The 18,169-nt window shown below is 36.4% G+C and overlaps 1 protein-coding gene across 1 annotated transcript; it reads right to left on the bottom strand.

The window, feature by feature from the left end:
• Positions 1–1,564: 1,564 nt before the first annotated feature.
• LOC113766102 (probably inactive leucine-rich repeat receptor-like protein kinase At5g48380) lies at positions 1,565–3,762 on the bottom strand. The gene is made up of 2 exons (XM_027310327.1): positions 2,902–3,762; positions 1,565–2,446 (listed from the first exon to the last, which is right to left on the bottom strand). Exons 1-2 carry the CDS (start codon positions 3,760–3,762, stop codon positions 1,565–1,567), a joined length of 1,743 nt encoding a protein of 580 aa, XP_027166128.1.
• Between the last annotated feature and the right edge of the window lie 14,407 nt (positions 3,763–18,169).

Here is an 18,169-nt window from a genome sequence, read left to right as displayed (position 1 = left end):
GTCCCCCTGATTAGGTTATAGCCCTTCTCCCTTCCCTAAATTATACTAGATTAGGTTATAGGAATCCTATTTTGTGGCAAAAATAAAAAAAAATACTAGCTTCACGAGTAATACGTACATTTTAAAGTTTGATTTCTATTTGGACATTATTTACATAAAAGAATATGGTCATACTATTATACATGTGTTGATGCATCTTTCTCCAGATGGAGGGACAATATAATTCAATCTTAAACTCATGAATTATTTCTAACCAAACACCGGAAGTAACGGAAAATATTTGATCGGGTTAGAAAATAGGCCTAAGTTTTGTATATAGCCAATACTTTTCTGCAATGGGAGGCAATTCTTTGGTTAAATTTTGTTTTGGTCCCTTGAAGGTTAGAAGTACTTTCATATTATACCTTAAACTTCATTTTTTGGCACTTTACCCTTTTAAGCATAAAACTCATCCCACTTTATTCCTTAAACTTTATTTCTGGATAGTTTGCCCCCCTTAAAACGTGAACTCCTTCCCATTTTAATTCTTGAATGTTGAGCATCACTTACCTACCGTTCCATTAGTTTTGACAATTCTATGGAATGGAGCTGATATTTGAAGGGATACAGTGTCTAAAAATAAAGTTTACGAAGTAAAGTGGATAAATTTCATACTTAAAGGAAGTAAAGCATCCAAAATTTAAATTTAAGGACCAAAATAGGAATGCATTTATAGTGTAAGTGTCCAAAATAAGATTTATAGCCTCATTGTTATGGATTCATGACAACATTAATTGCATATTTCACAAGCATTTCCACGGTATGAAAGGAAGATTCAAATTAACGTAACTATCCCAATCCCCACATAGCATGCTTTCGTATAGATAGATAGTAATTATTGTACTTCCAATTTAATTTCAATGTATCTTGATGCCACGAGAAGTATGGATGCCCATTAATCTAGTTTGAACAAGTCCTTCAAATTACATCACACACAAGTCACTTGACTGTCTCATCTCGGCTTGTAATGGCGATTTCATGCACTAGTGCCGTCACATTCTCTGTCATTAGTCTGGTTAACTCTTTGTGATAGGCTAAAAAAGATGAAAGGCAGTCAAGAAAGCGACCTAAAGATGTAAATTTTTTCGTCCTTTTAATTTCCAATTCGCGTATTGACTCTGTTGACATTATTGCTTACATTACACTTTTTACTTGAAAGCAAATTGAAATATTTTGTGTTTTGAGTACTTCAGCAACCATAGATATTATTTTATCAGCGAAAAAAATTATTTGATTGTATCGTAGTCAACACATTTTTTTTTAATCATTTAACTATTTTTTAATCTCACATACATCGTATGACAAGAAATGTTACAATGTTTTTTCAAAATATTATTTCAAATAATTTCCTATCCAAAAACACTCCATGTTATTTGCTTTTACCTTAGGATTAGAGTGATACACTATACCTGGGTATTAGTTTCCCTAGCAATCACAAGTACATTGGAGTTTATTTGGTGGATCTTACAATACTATGAATTTTGAAGTTCAAAACAAAAAAATCATCTACCCATAGAGAGCCAAATTAATCATTTCCAAGTTCAGATCTCCCAGTGATTTTGCTCAATGTTTTGTACACTTCTAGCATGGATGGCCTTCTTGCCGGATTAGATTGAATGCAGTCAACTGCAACTCTAACAAACTCAAGGATCTCATTTTCAGATACTTGCCTAATCTCATCCGAATCGCATGGTTTGGAGTTCTGAAATGTCCATTCGACCATATCAAGACCTTCAAAACTCTTCAGATAACCATTCATTTGGCTAAATTCCTTTTCAGCAATTAACTCAAGAAGCACAACTCCAAACTCATAGACATCCTTCTTAAACGAACCCGACTCCCATACTTCATTGTCTACCACAGTTCTCCAACTCGAAGAAGTAAAGTTCGATTTCAAAAGTTTTGCACTTCCAAAGTTGGATATCTTGGGTTCACAACCATGATCAAGCAATATGCATCTTGAACAAATGCTGCTATGGACTACTCCAACCTGATGAAGCCATGCAAGTCCTCTCGCAATCCCAACTGCTATTTTCACCCTCACAGGCCATTCTATGCACTTGACCTTGCCGTTTTGAGCAGAAAAGAGGAGATCATGGAGGTTTCCATTCGACATGTATTTATAGACTAAAAGTCTGCTGTTAATTTCATAGCAGAAGCCTATGAGTGGTATGAAATTGCAATGTCTCATCCTTCCAACAGTCATGAGCTCAGACATAAATTCTTGATCAAAATCATATGAGTTATGGAGTTTCTTGACGGCAATAAACCAACCATTTTGGAGTATTGCCTTGTACATTGTCCCCAGTTTCCCCTTTCCAATTGTATTCATACAGTGGAAATCATCAGTTGCCTTGCTGAGTTCTTCGAAACTCATTCTTGTTACATGTTTTTCCAGTGCCATAATCTATCATTAGAGCACACACTATTACTGCAAAATATATACTCCTTAAGGAGCTTCACTTATGCTGAAAAAATTTTGGTTGTAAATATGATCTGAAAAATGGAGAGCACTCATGAAGTGGTAAAAGAAAGAAAACAGTTAGCTGCTTAATCATAACCAAAAAAAGAAAACAAAACTAGTTATAGGATGTTCAATTTAATCCATATATACGCCCGTGTAACTTAAAGTTCGTTGTCTGTCTATAGTAAAACAAAACTGTCTGCTAGCAAGTTTATACTAAAACTTGAATGAATTAATTGATCAAACCTTTTAAGTTTTACCCACAAAAAAAAAAGGAATCTTCTTTCTTGATCAAAGAATATTTTATTTCTTGGAACAAGGAGTGCGATAGAATTGGAAATAGTACGGATCTTTACACAAGCTTATGTACTCAATTTGGTTATAGGGAATGAAGTTACCTTAGAGTCTTGGATTCTCCCATTCGCAGTTAAAAGTCGTGGTCCTTGAGAAGCTGTAGTCTTTTGTTTTTTCTCATTCTTGCTCTTTAGTTTTCTTGCACTCAGGATAGGCACAATAAACAAGTTAAGAACTAGAGCCAAGATGGTAGAAAGTACCCATCCAACCACAAAACCACTTGTGAAGAGGATTTTGTCCTGTTTCTTTGTTTCTGAATTAGACTTACAAGGCTCTAAAGGACCACCACAAAGCCGCAAATTATTTGCATAGCTTTCAGAAGGCATAGTTGCGCTAATAAAATTAGGGACTGGGCCAGATAAAAGGTTGGTGGAAACATTAAAAATCTTCAAGCGATCTAATAGGCCAATTTCTGGAGGAATTTGACCTGTTAATTGGTTGTTGCTGAGTTGTATGGAATTTAGAAATGAACAATTTGCAAGACCTGCAGGAATTTCACCCGAAAAATTGTTGAAAGAAAGGTTAAGACTTGTAGCATATTTGACAATACTGGCTAAATCAGAAGGAATGGTTCCATAGAGACTATTTGTTGAAAGGTCTATAGCCGTTAAAGCTGAGCAATTGGCTATGCCTCTAGGAAACTCACCTTTTAGCCCCATTCCGCGTAGGTTAATAGTTCGAACCTTACTCTCGTCAGCATGCCAGCATTCAACACCCACGAAGTAACATATAAAGCCTTCCGTGCTGTTGTCAAAATCCCAGCTTGATAAACGGTGAAATGGATCATCCAAGGACTCCTTTATAGATCTCAAGCAATCAACATCGCGTGGGTTACCACTTCCCAAAGTAAATATTCCTAGCAGAAACACAAGGGCTAGATGCCTTGAATTAATGGCCGTAGCCATGCAATTTGAAACAGAACTTGTGCAAGACACTTGTTAGTGCAAATGAGAGAGTGATCCCTATATTTATGCACAGAGGTTGAAGTAAGTAAATCAGGGAAAGAAGTGGGAAAGTCTCCAAAAGCAACTTCCACGAATTTGGGGCTGGCATCCCCCTAGATTTTTCCCCAAAAAAAAAAACAGAGAAAAACCATGAGTTGACTGAGAAATAGTGGTAGTCGTCTCAAGAGTCAGAACCGAAATGCATGCTAATAGCCTAATACAAGCATATACTGTTACTGGGGCTACTGGAAATCAATTCAACTCTAAACATTAGCCTTTTTTTCACATTCAGGGGGTCCATATGGAGAATTCGATAGATTGATGAAGACCGGATACTGTTCTGGTCAAGCATGGCTAGTGGACTGTCCCTTTTCTTGGTCTTTAATTCAAGCTTTAGCATTTAAGGGACAATGTTTTAGATGGGAGAAGATTTCATTCACAATGTGTAACCGATTTCTGGCCGTGTAATTTTAACTTGCTCCATTTTTCATATGTGAGCAACTATACTAAGGTTTTTGGGACCTGAAGAATTTTTAAACCAAAAGATATATGTCGTAGGAATATTTTCATATTCGCTCGTGGTTATATTTAATAATATTGTACAAAGCTAATAAATTGATACAGTTTTTATGTTGTATTTATCTCTTAGATAGGGCTACAAACAATCTCATAAGCCAGCTTATCGGTAGCTAATTGAATCAATATTGGCTGAGCTCAAGCAGTTTGAATGAAGGATCAAGTAATTTGATTAAGAAGATGCTCCCAAACTTCATGATATGTAGACACCCTTTTTAACAATAGCATTGATCATCTATTTTAAACCCCCTTAAAAAAATTATAATTAATATCTATTTACATATGAGCTCGATTAATTAGACTTGATCTCGAGTTTTAATGGGTTCAATTTCTTGTCAACCTCTACTTCTCGGAAACCAAGTCTTATCTAGGGATGGCAAGGGAGGTGAGTGCTCACGATGGAAGACTAATATAATTAAATCTCTCCTCTAGTTCTCCTCATTCCCTACTTTTCTCATTGATTTATTTCCTGTAGTTCTTGTGTTTTAATCTGGAGGTTCTGATTTATCCTATTGGTATACTCACAGATGTTTTCCCACATATTCAAAATGGATTCAAGCCAAAAAAGAAAAAAGGGTGTTAAGAGGGGAAAAAAAAGGTGCCCCCATAGAGGGAGTAGGGCGAGCAGGTGCAGGGATGGGGCGAGATCAGGCGGAGTTATATGACAACGGGGGCCCTCTCTTGCTCTGTTGCCATCCCTACTCATCAAGAGCTTCAACTCGTGCTTCACATTAGATGTGTAAGACCAAACAAATCTCATGAGGCATCATTAACGGGATTGTTAATGTTTGTTTTAGTTTCTAAAAATATACTCGAGGTGATCCTTATGAAATAAAGCCACTGCTAATTTAATTTGTGAATTAGAAAAAAAAATTTACACAAATTTTCCTAATTATATATTGCATGAGGCATCGTGTTGACCTCCACGTCGTAATTAAGTGATAATAAAGCTTTTATATTTGAATTCGTTTTCTTAAGCAAAATATTGAATAGCATAGTTATTTGGGAATATAGTGACAACAAAATCATATATAAGTTCATTCTCCATTTTGATCAACACTAATTCTGCACGAGTTGATCTGGTAGCTAGAAAAGAAAGATAGTAGAAAATAGTTGAAAGACAAAATTACTATCAAATTGTCACTAATCCCAAAATAGCTAGTTAACAACAACACTATGGAAAATCAGGTGCGAGATAAATGTTCGGGTTAGCACATTAAAATGAAGGCATTCTTATCTGTTGATATAGTGATCCTGTATCGCCATAGACGGTCTTAGGGGGGCGGTCCCCAAAAACCTTAGAAAATCTAGTTTTTTTCCCTCAAAAAATTAAAAAAAAAATCAACAATCAATGTCCTTTATGAATTACAGTATTATTTTTGCTCCCCACTAGAATTTCAAAAATATCTATAAATTTAATTTGCTCCTCAAAGTTACATTTCTGGCTATGTTTATGTATATTGCATGAGGTTAGTTAACGGGAGAAAATTAAAAATATTACCATCAATACTACAAAATTCAATACTTTTTTTGGTCAAGCTCTGCAAGAAGGTGGTTTTAAAATAATTTTTTTAAAAAAAAGAAAAGTATACAAACCAAAATAAACTTTTTCAAAGAAGAAAAAAACTTTTTGAAGTAGTACACAAATATCTTGCGTAAGTAATAAAATAGAAAAAGACTTGAATTTGAGAAAATAAAATAGGGGATGTTGAACACATGCTACGCTGAAATTGACAAAACACTTCAATTGATTTTAGGCAGCCTAAAAGACAAAAAGTTCAACTACTTAATATGCTGACACTCCTAATTCTTGGATCAATTGTTACTTCTCTAATTTCTCCCTCTTCTCCCACATACCAAATCCTTACACTTGAAAATCATTCTCCTCCCAAAACTTTTAGCATAAACTGCACAAGAAAATGAAAACCAAAAGCACAAGATTTCTTTTCTAATGTTAAATTTTTATTTTCATCCATCACATTGATGTGAAGTTTTTTGAAGTTCGTTTCTATGTGAAGGATTTCGGGAGGGAGGGAGGTAGGAGAAATGTCGTGAGAGAGGGCGACAGGAGAAGGAACCTACTATTTAATGGGGTTGCTTGTTTAAATTGGAGTTAAATAATGGGGACAAAAATCAAAGGGCAATCTTCATAAATTTCCAAACATGCTCAAATTAATTCCAGACATGACGTGATTGACTTAAAATAATGTGTTGTTTTTTGCATATATATTTGTCAGAAGAAGAATTTTGTGGCTTCATCTGATTGAAAAAAAAAATTAAAAAACGTAAAATTCCCTGCTTTTTATCTTCCATGAACTTTTTCCTCTAATCTTTTTCTTTTTTTTTGTATTTGTTACCTTATTACTATAACTTTTTCAATATTGATCAAGGTATCAACTTTTTGGACTTTTCTGAGGTATCCTGTTATTAGGTTGCATTTCTAATGTATAAAAATGCTCTCAGCACTTTTTCCCCCTTAAATTATGGCAGCTTTTATTATGATCATTTTCGCTTTGTTAACTATAGCTCAAATGCTCATTAATATGGTGACGCAAACTTTTTGCACATGTTATTTTGTTGTTTTTAAGAATAATAAAAGGATTCCTCTAGTTTGGTTCTTCTGGATTCTTTGGCTTGTAATTGGTTATAAAACACAATTTATCGCAAGGGTCTTATTGCTGTTGTTATTCTTTTATTCCTTTTTTTCCATATCGAAACGTAGTCATATGAAGTTGCCTTGCGTTGGCGATGTAATATGAAAGAAATTGCTGTTCAGGTGCAAGTTATATATCTAGACTTTTCTAGCCAAATAAGAATTTGAAACATAGTTTAAAGAGCACCTTGAAGTGAACCATTGTTGGTATTGCTAGAAAAGAAAAGAGAAGCTGTTAGTTAGATGTTTTAAATTGGTCGAGTCTTGAAAAATTTTGTTATGAGGTTTGATGCTCTTATTAGCTTCCAAGTTTGTCTGCCTAAAACCTGAATTGGTCAAGCACTGCTCATTGTCTTTGCCCTTTTTAAATATGGTCATATGCTTTTGAAGGATTAAGCTTCCTAGGCTGAAGGAAAAGTGATAGGGTATAATTTGTTAGTATTTTTATTATTAATTTTCCCTTCTATCCCTGACAAATATTGTGTTAATTGCTGATATTTACTCATATTTGGTATTTGGAATCAATTTCAGGAATGAAGCAGAAAACTACCAAAAAGGAGGGACTTTGTGAAAAATATGGAGATTTCTAAGGGTTTCAATCCTTGGGCCCTTGAATTGGTGGGGGACCACAAGTTAGTGAAAGGCATTTGGTCATTTGGGCTTCAAAGAAAGCAACGTAGAGAGACTTGGAACAAGAAGTACTTGGGAGGCTTTGTCCACATGTGTGGGGACCACCTAGATAGTTTTTAGTCATCTTTCTTTTGTTGCTTTAAAAGGGGACAACGGACAGAAGCAAGATATATCTAGGGCTTTAGTTTTAGTTTAGTTTTAGTTTTCTTTTCTTTCTTTCCTTAGACTGGCCTCTGACACACGCCAGGTGTTCGACAATATTCCCCAACGGGGAGATTTTCTCAGGAGGCGTGGTTAAGCTTTTCTAGTCAAGGGGACAACTAAAGATTTGGTTCAACAATTACTGTGAGATCTAATTTATTTTAATTGCTTCCTTAATTTATTGGTATTTATATGTTTCCTGCTTTTAATTGCTATAGCTCGTGTGAGTGATTGAATAGATGCGCAATATTTAATTATTCATATAGGCTATTTTGCTAAATAGGGATAATTGAATCCGTAATTGTTCGTTATCTCTATCTTAGTAGCAACTGGCGTAATTGGGTTTATGTCAGGGGAGCATACGATCTAGTTTAAACAAACCCTCGTAGCGTGTTTGTTAGTTAGGATTGGGCCTTTCTAATTATTAATACAATCTAGAAATTAAATCCTACGGTCGTACCTAGGGTTGTTTTTGGGTTAGAAAAATAGCTAACGGTCGTACCTTAGCTATCGAGAAATTAAGGAAGGGTTGGTTGTTTATCGCGTGCATGACAACTATAACTAATCTATTAATAAATGTGGAATTATCTGTGAATCAATGATCAGTGCCTGAACCATTTCTGAAGTGTACCCTTGGCTAGAGTTTTCCCTTAATTATTTCTCTTAATCAATTATTTTCTGCAGTTAATTTATTTAGTTAGCATTTAATCCAAAACCCCCCATACTTTGGACTCTAGAAGAAACGAATTATCTCCAGTCCCTGTGGATTCGACCCTACTCACCGCAATATACAAAATCTGTATTTTTCTCGAGTAGGTATTTATTATTGCACAGGTTCGGCACCTGTCAATTTTTGGCGCCGTTGCCGGGGACTGGTGTCAGATTAATTTATTTCTTTTTGAGTTCATCTTGTTTTTATTTTATTTTATTTTATTTTTATTTATCTCTTATTTTTTTTATTATATAGTTTATGGCTTCTAACACTCCATATTTTGGTGATAGTCTGGATTTTGTTTCCGGGGAAGGCGATGAGACTAGTTTTTTTGCTAAGTTTGCATATTCAGAGGCACTAAACTCTATTAGAGAAAGAATGGCTGCTGTAACCTGTAAAATTTGTTATGCCAGGGATCATTCAACCGGTATGTGCCCCGAATATCAAGATAATCTGAGTGTCCCCCTCAATAATTATGGAGATTTTTCACCCTGGTTTCAAACGTGGTATAACCCTAATCCAAACGGGTATGATCAAGGATGGTGGGATAACTCCAGTTATAATTATACAACAGGGCCAATGAATTTTCAGCAGTATGAGTCTCAAGAATCATCATCTATGTCAGGTATGTCTCTTGAAGAAATAGTTGAATCACTAGCTATTAATACATATCAATTCCAACAGGAGACACAAAGGAGAAATGAGATGATGAAGGAGGCAATGAGTAATCTGGAAGATCAAATGTGTCTATTGACATCCAGAATAAATCGATTGGCTTCTCAATTTGAAGAATTGCCCTCGAAAACCATTGTTGATTTTGAAGAAAATGAGAGTGCAATTTGCCTGACTAGTGATGAGGAGCTGCAAGATTTTCAAGAAGAGAGATGTACAGATGCAGTTGAAAAAGAAGCCGAAAAGGAAGAAATGGAACCCCAACTGCAACCCATTCAAGTGAAAGAATCCAGTGAAGAATCAGCAAATGTGGTGACACCACCTCCATTCCCTAACCTGCATTTTCTTAACTCTTACTCTATGATTTCTGTTAATGAGATTGATTTTGTTATACCAGAAGTTCTTGAGTCTCATGGCAGGAATGAATTAAGAGTAGCTATGGTCAAATATCTTGAACCGTCGAATGCTCTTGATGGAGGAGTGGATGAAGAATTGCGATCAATACTTGATTATTTGGCGCCATCAACTAGTCTATGGAAGACCGTAGCTCGTGTGCTCAAAGATTACTCCATCTATGAGGGTTACCAGGATCACATTGAAGATGAAGCATTGAAACGAGCTACAAGATTTTATCCTCCGTGAACAAGCATAGCATGTCTAGCCAAAGACATTAAAGAAAGGCGCTCGTTTGGGAGGCAACCCGAATATTGATTTTATTGGTTTTAGTTGTTTATTTCTTTCGTTTTGTCGTTTCTCCATTGGGTAGTATCAAGGCTAATATCTCCTCCACTGTGACCAGGAAGTGAAATCTTGGCGTGCCCGCGCGGTGTTTGTGTTTTCTGAGACCAGAGGACGAAGACCAATCTTGGCGTGCCCGCGCGGTATTGGACGACCCAAACCATGTTTTTTATAAAAAAAAAAAAAAAATTATTATTATTATTATTGTTTATTATTATTACTTTAAAAAAAATAATTTCAGATTTCAGATCTACGTTCAGATAGTTTTTGAAAAAAAAAAAAAAATTTCCCATTTTTTTTCTTCTTTTTTTTTCTTTCCTTCTTTCCTTCTTTCTTTCTTTCTTCTTCTTTCTTTCTCTCTTCTTCCCCGCTACTTTCCCCTCTTCCCCTTTTCTTTTCTTCTTTCGACCGCCATCCTTTCCCCCCGAATTATCAATTCCCCCAATCATCAATCTCCACCACCACAGCAGCTCCACTCCGCAACCAAAGCCGCATGACCTCCGCTGCCCACGCCGCGCGCCGCCACCGTTGCTGTCTGCCCTCCACCTGCGCACGGCACCACCAATCTCTACCCTCGCAGTCCAGTCAGCCTCCCTCAGCAACAGCTCCAAGCTCCAGCGAGCTCTCCACAGCTCGCGCGCTACCCCAGCGCGCCGCCCTCACCATGGCACCAGAGCAACACCAGCGCCGCCGTCCAGCCCTGAGCTCTACCGCACGGTCGCTCCCACCACTGCAGCAGATCCAGCTCAGCCGCCTGCCCAAGCTCCACAGCCCAGCACCGCAACAGCTTGCTGCTGCCTCCAACCCCACACGACGCACAACGCCCGAACTGCCATCGCCGCTCGCCACCAGCGCACCTCTGCAGCCACGCGGCCCAGCCGCGTCTCCCCTCACCAAGCCGCTGCAGTCCGCCGCTAGCTCCTCTTCACAGCCATCAACTGTCCAGCCGCGCCATCCCACCTGTCGATTTCTGACAGGTGGAGGTATTGTAATTTCCTCCCCAATTAGTTTGACTCCCTGCAACTTGTGGTTGGTTTCTGGATGGTTAAAGGAAGGTGATAATTTGGGCATTTTCTGGGCCAATTTTGGTTTGAATTGAGTTTAATTGCTGCTAGATTGTTGTCCGTTTGATTAATTTTTCCCTGTGGCTCACCAGTGGTACTGGTTGAGGTCCTTTGCCTATCATTGTTGCCGCTATTTGAAGATACTTGCGTATTTTACAGTTTAAGTTTCCGCGGTTGAGTTGCTGCCATTGAATTTAATTCTTTCCTGTCTGTGCACCAGTGGTACTGGTTGCGGTGTTGCTTGAAATTCTTGAGATTTGATTGAATTATATTCGGTTGTCGCTGGAAATCGAATTGGATATTTGACTGTCCAACTGGAGACAGTTGTTGGGATTTTGATTGGGAATTGTGTCCTAGTATTGTGGGTATTTTTCTGCGTTCATTTGTTGAATTGGGATATGAAGGTGCCATTTGCACCGGCCTGTTGAAGTAGTTGCCTCTATTTGCCTTGTTTCGGGGCTATTGTTCCATTTCCTCTGCTTATTCTGATTTGATACATCTAGTGAGATTGTTAGGCTGATCTTATTCTGTTTTTGCCTTAATTGGGAACACCAGTGGGAAGTACCGTTGCCCGATCCACCCCTTTTTTTGACGATTTCAGGGAAGTACCGTTGCCCTTCTCTTTATTTTTGTTGTTGGTTTATCACATTGAGGGCAATGTGTGATTAGGTGTGGGGGGGTCAGTTTGGGTGCTAGTATTTTTAGTTTTTAGGTTCTAGAGGTTTTTCCTTTGTTTTAGTTTGATATTTATCTCCTTTTTCGTTTATTTTCTTTTCTTTTTTCTAGTGGTCAGCTCTTCTATAACTACCAAGTTTTGATGCTGGATTGTTGCCTCTAATTCTGCTATTGCCAAGTTTTAGTAATAAAAGGATATCAAGTTGATGTGGTTGAGTTCAGGAATATCTCTTTGGTGAATAGCAATAATTGCTTAACTTTTCCAATTTTTGGTTAACTTTTCTAGGCATAGGGAATGATTGTTGGCATTTTTCATGTGAATTGGTCCAATTATTAATTTTAGTTCTCCATGTTTGGAAATTTGAGGCTGGCTGCTGTTATTTTTGTGATATTTTCTAGTTATTGTGGTATGTTATCATAAATAAGAGGTGACTGTACTCCACTAGTTGTTACTACTGAGTAACCGGGGATCTTCACCTAAAGTGTCGATTCTCGCGTCAAAAGGTAGTAGTTACTATGAGTGCGTGGTCCCGTAGCAATTAGAGCTGAGTAACCGGGCTCCTCCATCTGTCAAATGTTGGAGTTCGCGTCAAAAGGCTCTAAGGGCTATAGACTAAGTCTTTTGTTACTCAAAAACAAAAAAAAACAAAAAAAAAGGAAAAAATAAAATAAAGATTGTGTTAGTATGTGAATAAGTCAGCTTGCCGGTTTGTGATCTTAATGTCGAGATTTTGGTTAATAGTTGGACCATTTGCTGATAAATGTGAGCAACCATTCCTTTTTCTTAGATTAGTTTGCTTTAAATTGGAGGAGTTGGTGGTTGGGAAGCTAACCGGAGTGATTTTTCTTGGATCTTAACTGTGATGCTTGATATATGTTTTTCTGGGTATCTTGGCAATACGGTAGTTAGAGCAATAGCCATTGTCAAAATTTTGGTGTTCAATTGCTGTTCTCATGCTTGAGGGCAAGCATGATTCAGGTGTGGGGGGAATTGATAGGGTATAATTTGTTAGTATTTTTATTATTAATTTTCCCTTCTATCCCTGACAAATATTGTGTTAATTGCTGATATTTACTCATATTTGGTATTTGGAATCAATTTCAGGAATGAAGCAGAAAACTACCAAAAAGGAGGGACTTTGTGAAAAATATGGAGATTTCTAAGGGTTTCAATCCTTGGGCCCTTGAATTGGTGGGGGACCACAAGTTAGTGAAAGGCATTTGGTCATTTGGGCTTCAAAGAAAGCAACGTAGAGAGACTTGGAACAAGAAGTACTTGGGAGGCTTTGTCCACATGTGTGGGGACCACCTAGATAGTTTTTAGTCATCTTTCTTTTGTTGCTTTAAAAGGGGACAACGGACAGAAGCAAGATATATCTAGGGCTTTAGTTTTAGTTTAGTTTTAGTTTTCTTTTCTTTCTTTCCTTAGACTGGCCTCTGACACACGCCAGGTGTTCGACAATATTCCCCAACGGGGAGATTTTCTCAGGAGGCGTGGTTAAGCTTTTCTAGTCAAGGGGACAACTAAAGATTTGGTTCAACAATTACTGTGAGATCTAATTTATTTTAATTGCTTCCTTAATTTATTGGTATTTATATGTTTCCTGCTTTTAATTGCTATAGCTCGTGTGAGTGATTGAATAGATGCGCAATATTTAATTATTCATATAGGCTATTTTGCTAAATAGGGATAATTGAATCCGTAATTGTTCGTTATCTCTATCTTAGTAGCAACTGGCGTAATTGGGTTTATGTCAGGGGAGCATACGATCTAGTTTAAACAAACCCTCGTAGCGTGTTTGTTAGTTAGGATTGGGCCTTTCTAATTATTAATACAATCTAGAAATTAAATCCTACGGTCGTACCTAGGGTTGTTTTTGGGTTAGAAAAATAGCTAACGGTCGTACCTTAGCTATCGAGAAATTAAGGAAGGGTTGGTTGTTTATCGCGTGCATGACAACTATAACTAATCTATTAATAAATGTGGAATTATCTGTGAATCAATGATCAGTGCCTGAACCATTTCTGAAGTGTACCCTTGGCTAGAGTTTTCCCTTAATTATTTCTCTTAATCAATTATTTTCTGCAGTTAATTTATTTAGTTAGCATTTAATCCAAAAACCCCCCATACTTTGGACTCTAGAAGAAACGAATTATCTCCAGTCCCTGTGGATTCGACCCTACTCACCGCAATATACAAAATCTGTATTTTTCTCGAGTAGGTATTTATTATTGCACAGGTTCGGCACCTGTCAAAAAGAAACCAGGTATCACAAGCACTCAGTACAGAGAAGCCAGTATATTTTTCACAAAATGGAATGTTAGATTAACATATGTCACTGAAACTATGAGTGGACTTATAAATTGAAACAATTGGCTTATGGTGAACGCATTTGCAATTCAATTTGTACCGTTGCCAAGTCAATTGGAACTCTAAATGTAGTGCTGATTGATGAACAAGGAATATGTTTAAGTTTGATATAATTCTGGGGTGATTGTTTGCTTTGACCCCAAAAAGAAAAAAAGGACAAAACAAGGCAAGATGGAATTCTGTTGTGTGATGGCTGATCAAATAGGTTGCACAGAAATAATAGAAATTTGGTTTCATTTGGACTATAATTGTACAGGTATGAAGACGATCGACAGGGTAATAATGGGTGCAGAGGGTACATCAATTGTCTTGCACCAGTACTTATTGCTTTCTTCCTATTTGGAGAAAGTTGAGAAGTATTTATCTTGGACCAATTTTTGAAAAATAGGCATACTTTGAAGCCCTATACAAGAAATTGCTACTTAAAAATTTGTGCTACTCATGAAGAAATCTAAAATGGTTCAAGTCTTGCAACAAACCATATGAAATGTGCAGTTAGGTGTCCAACAACTGTTAAAAAAAATCTTCTACGTTTTGTTTCATCTAACTATTCCTTGTTTGGGTTTCGAATTTGTAAATAAACTTGGGCTAGTAGACTCGACTTTTGGAGTAACTTGGATCCTTCCATCCAGGGTAGTTCTTATTTTACAAGGTCTATTAGCAGCCGGTTGCATCATACGATGTGTTCTAAAGTTTGGTCCACTTGGTAACATGGTTCTAGAGAAATTTCTAAAATTATGATGATTTTTAAAAAAATTCTACAAAGGGGGCATTTTTTGTATGGGATTCCGTTCAGGGGGTCTTCGCATTCAGCAAATGCGAGCTCAAGGAACTCGCATTTGCTGAATGCGAGGTCTCCCTGAATTTTCCTAACATTCAAATCAAAAAAAAAAAGAAAAAGAAAAACAGACCTCGCATTTGTTAAATGCGAGGTCATATACCTCGCATTTAACAAATGCGAGGTTCTCGCCCAGGCAACTCACTCAACCCGTAGCTCTCTTACAAACCCAGCTGCAAAGTTCCTCCTTTTTCTCTTAGTTTCTCCTCTGCTTTCTTTTCTTTCCTGCTCCAGCTCATCCTTTCCAACCCTCCGAAAGCTTCTTGCTTCCACTCTTCCCTTTTCCCCCCCATTTCACTCTTGCTCTTTGTCTTCCTCAGTCCCTCAAAACTCTCAGCCCCAGTTCTTGGCATCCATGGTAATTGTTTGCTGCATTTTTATGGCCAGAATTTGAGCCGTTTGATGCTCTTAATTCCAGAATATTCTTGGCATCTTCTGGTGAGTGAGGTGGAATTGTGTATTGGTAATCTTGGAGAAAAAAGAAAAATGAAGAAAAATCCCATTTGTTGCTTCTCATTTTGCAACCGCGAGGTCTTGTACTTCATGCTGGTTCTTGTACCAGCAAATGGAGCAAGAAGATTGAGTACCTCGCATTTCTTGAATGCGAGGTATCTCAGCTCGCATTCTCCAAATGCGAGCTTTATAAGCTCGCATTTGGAGAATGCGAGCTTTTTTTTCTGAAAACACTTACCTCACATTTGTGAAATGCGAGGTACCTGAACTCGCATTTCACAAATGCGAAGATCACATTTGTGGAACCAACTTCACAAATCACCCCCTTTGTAGAATAACTTTTTTTTTTCATCACAATTTAAGAATTTTCTCCATGGTTCTAGGGTCATCATTCATCTGGGCACACCTCAAAATTTGAGTTGAAGTCTTGAGAATGTTGAGAATGTTGAAGTCTTTGGATAGGTTCGATTTCATTCATTTGGGCACATCTCAAAATTTGAAGAGCTTATCACTATGTGGCAGATGTGTCAACACAGGTAAATTGATTGACAGCTTCGTGACTAAATCTCCTCATATCGAGTCTCTGAAATGTGTGGAATGTGCTTCCTATGACCACTTGGAAAGAGAACATCTAACAATGCTCGCTGAAGCATATCTACTGGTATTCAACATCAGAAAGGCCTAAGTAGAGATTGAAGCTCCAAGAGTTACATCTTTCTAAAATGGCAATAAAGTCTTCCCGAATTTGTCTTTCGCGAATGGTTCGTGCAATATGGTGTGTCGTACTTCTATATACTGCTTCAACCTCATTGACTCCCGGTGGGTCCAATTTGCTTCCGTCGATAATATTTACTAGACATCCTAGTTCCTCGAAAAGGGCACGACATCAACGAGAGCGTAGAAGACATGCTGTTTTTAGTACTGATAACTTTGTGATCAATTACGTCGAGATGCAGGCTGATCGACGAGATGATTGAGTCCTGCAAATCACCCTGCACTAAATTATGGCAGAATAATCTGAAGCGAGTGGATGTCAAGCTGCCGTCTCTGAACTAGATTAGAATGGGATGATGATGAATATTTGAATTCAAGCAAGGCCCAAGAAGCAGATACCTTAAGCTCAGACTCTTAGTTTCATTACGGTATCTGTTTAATTAGTTCTTGAAGAAGGGTTAATTCGTTCATGTAAGAGGGACACTAGTTGATGAGGAGTCACACTGTAACTCGCAAATGAGTGGCGGCTCATTTGGATACTATGCACAGGTTTTAACCTATAATTGCAGGTTTTACTGGACGAATTTGCAATGGTATACTTAATATGGATTAATCTTATATACACTGTAGTATATATACTATCATCATTAAATATATGATACATGTGCAAAATTTGTTTATGTGTCATTTATCCAACCGTGATAGTGGATACATCGACAGTGTGTATGAAATTTGCTTATTTAATACAACCAATAGTATGTTTTTGTTAGAACAAGTAAGTTTCAATAATTTGTGTAACTTATTTTTTAGATAACAAATCTTAACAAAAAACTACTACTTTTCTCCAAAACTTACATTTTTGTGATAAAGCTTATAAAAAATCTTACTTTCAAGCAAAAAACTTACCATTTTTATACAAATTTTAGTACTTTTTTCTAGTCAAAACGTATGATTTCAATAACAAATCTTACCACATTTTTAGTAAATTTTACTAAATCATTAACAAATCTTAATATCTTTCAAGCAAAACTTTATGCTAAACTTACTACTTTTTTCAAGCAAAACATGTGACTTGATTATTAAATCTTACCTTTTTTATGGATAATTTTAGAAACCTTCCCTAAGGCTTATTTGAACACCACTTAACACCCTTGAAATTTTAAAATATCACCAACCTCCCCTCAAATAATGAATTTTGCAATAATGTCACCTTTATCTCATTAAAGTACTTCTAAAACAATCATTTAAGGGAAATAGATATATTTTTCTTCCAGTTTTACACTTTTTTTTTTGAGTTTTCTACCAAATTGATTTCTAAGATAAGATTTACATGAGGAAGACTTTAAAAGTTCTTTTTTTTTTTTGGAAGGGAAAGGGCACTAAGTGCTACAGTATTTGTCAAAATAGTGATTTTTTTTATCCTAAATTTTTTCCTAAATATTTATGAGAATATTGAAGAAAATTTAATATAAGATTGGTATAGGAAGATTTTAAAAAAGTAGAGAAGACAGATATTTAAGTGCAAAATTAATGGCTTGAGTAGGCAATTTAGATTTACAATCTTCTAATTTTTGTGGAATGAATAATTATTCGAATAATGAGCAAAATTTGATATAAGGTTGTTATAGAAAGATTAAGGGGGAAGGGAATGGTATTAAGGGCAAAAAAAATAATTATTTGAAAAGCCTTTTCTTATTGATTTCCTTTTTTCCAAATTATTTCACAAATAATTGTTAAAATAGTAAAGTTAAATTAATAAAAGATTGGCATAAAACTATAGAATAAAGGGGTGTTTAACTATAGAATACCCTTTCTTTTACGGAAAATATACTAGGTCTTAAGTAAATTTTACCATCCTTTTAGTGAAAGTTACAACCTCTTCGAAGACTTTTAGTACCTTTTAAACCAAATAAAGTTCTAGTAAAATTTACCAAATAGTACTTTTCTAGATGGCTCTTGGTAAAACTTACTTTTTTTTTTGGTAAGTAAACCTTACTATATTATCGATAAACTTTACCGACTTTGTTTTACACAAAATTCACTACTATTTCAAGTAAAACTTATTACTTCA

This window comes from Coffea eugenioides, chromosome 3 (assembly GCF_003713205.1).
Source record: "Coffea eugenioides isolate CCC68of chromosome 3, Ceug_1.0, whole genome shotgun sequence".
Lineage (NCBI taxonomy): Eukaryota > Viridiplantae > Streptophyta > Magnoliopsida > Gentianales > Rubiaceae > Coffea > Coffea eugenioides.
Note: the sequence above shows the minus strand (reverse complement) of the source record. Positions and strands in the feature narration are given on the sequence as shown.

Bases quoted from the DNA above. Each gene is read 5' to 3' on its own strand.
- LOC113766102 (XM_027310327.1), bottom strand. From the start codon at position 3,762: ATGGCTACGGCCATTAATTCAAGGCATCTAGCCCTTGTGTTTCTGCTA. The intron at 2,447-2,901 runs GTAACTTCATTC...CTCTAATGATAG, and splicing joins GGAGAATCCAAGACTCTAAG to ATTATGGCACTGGAAAAACA.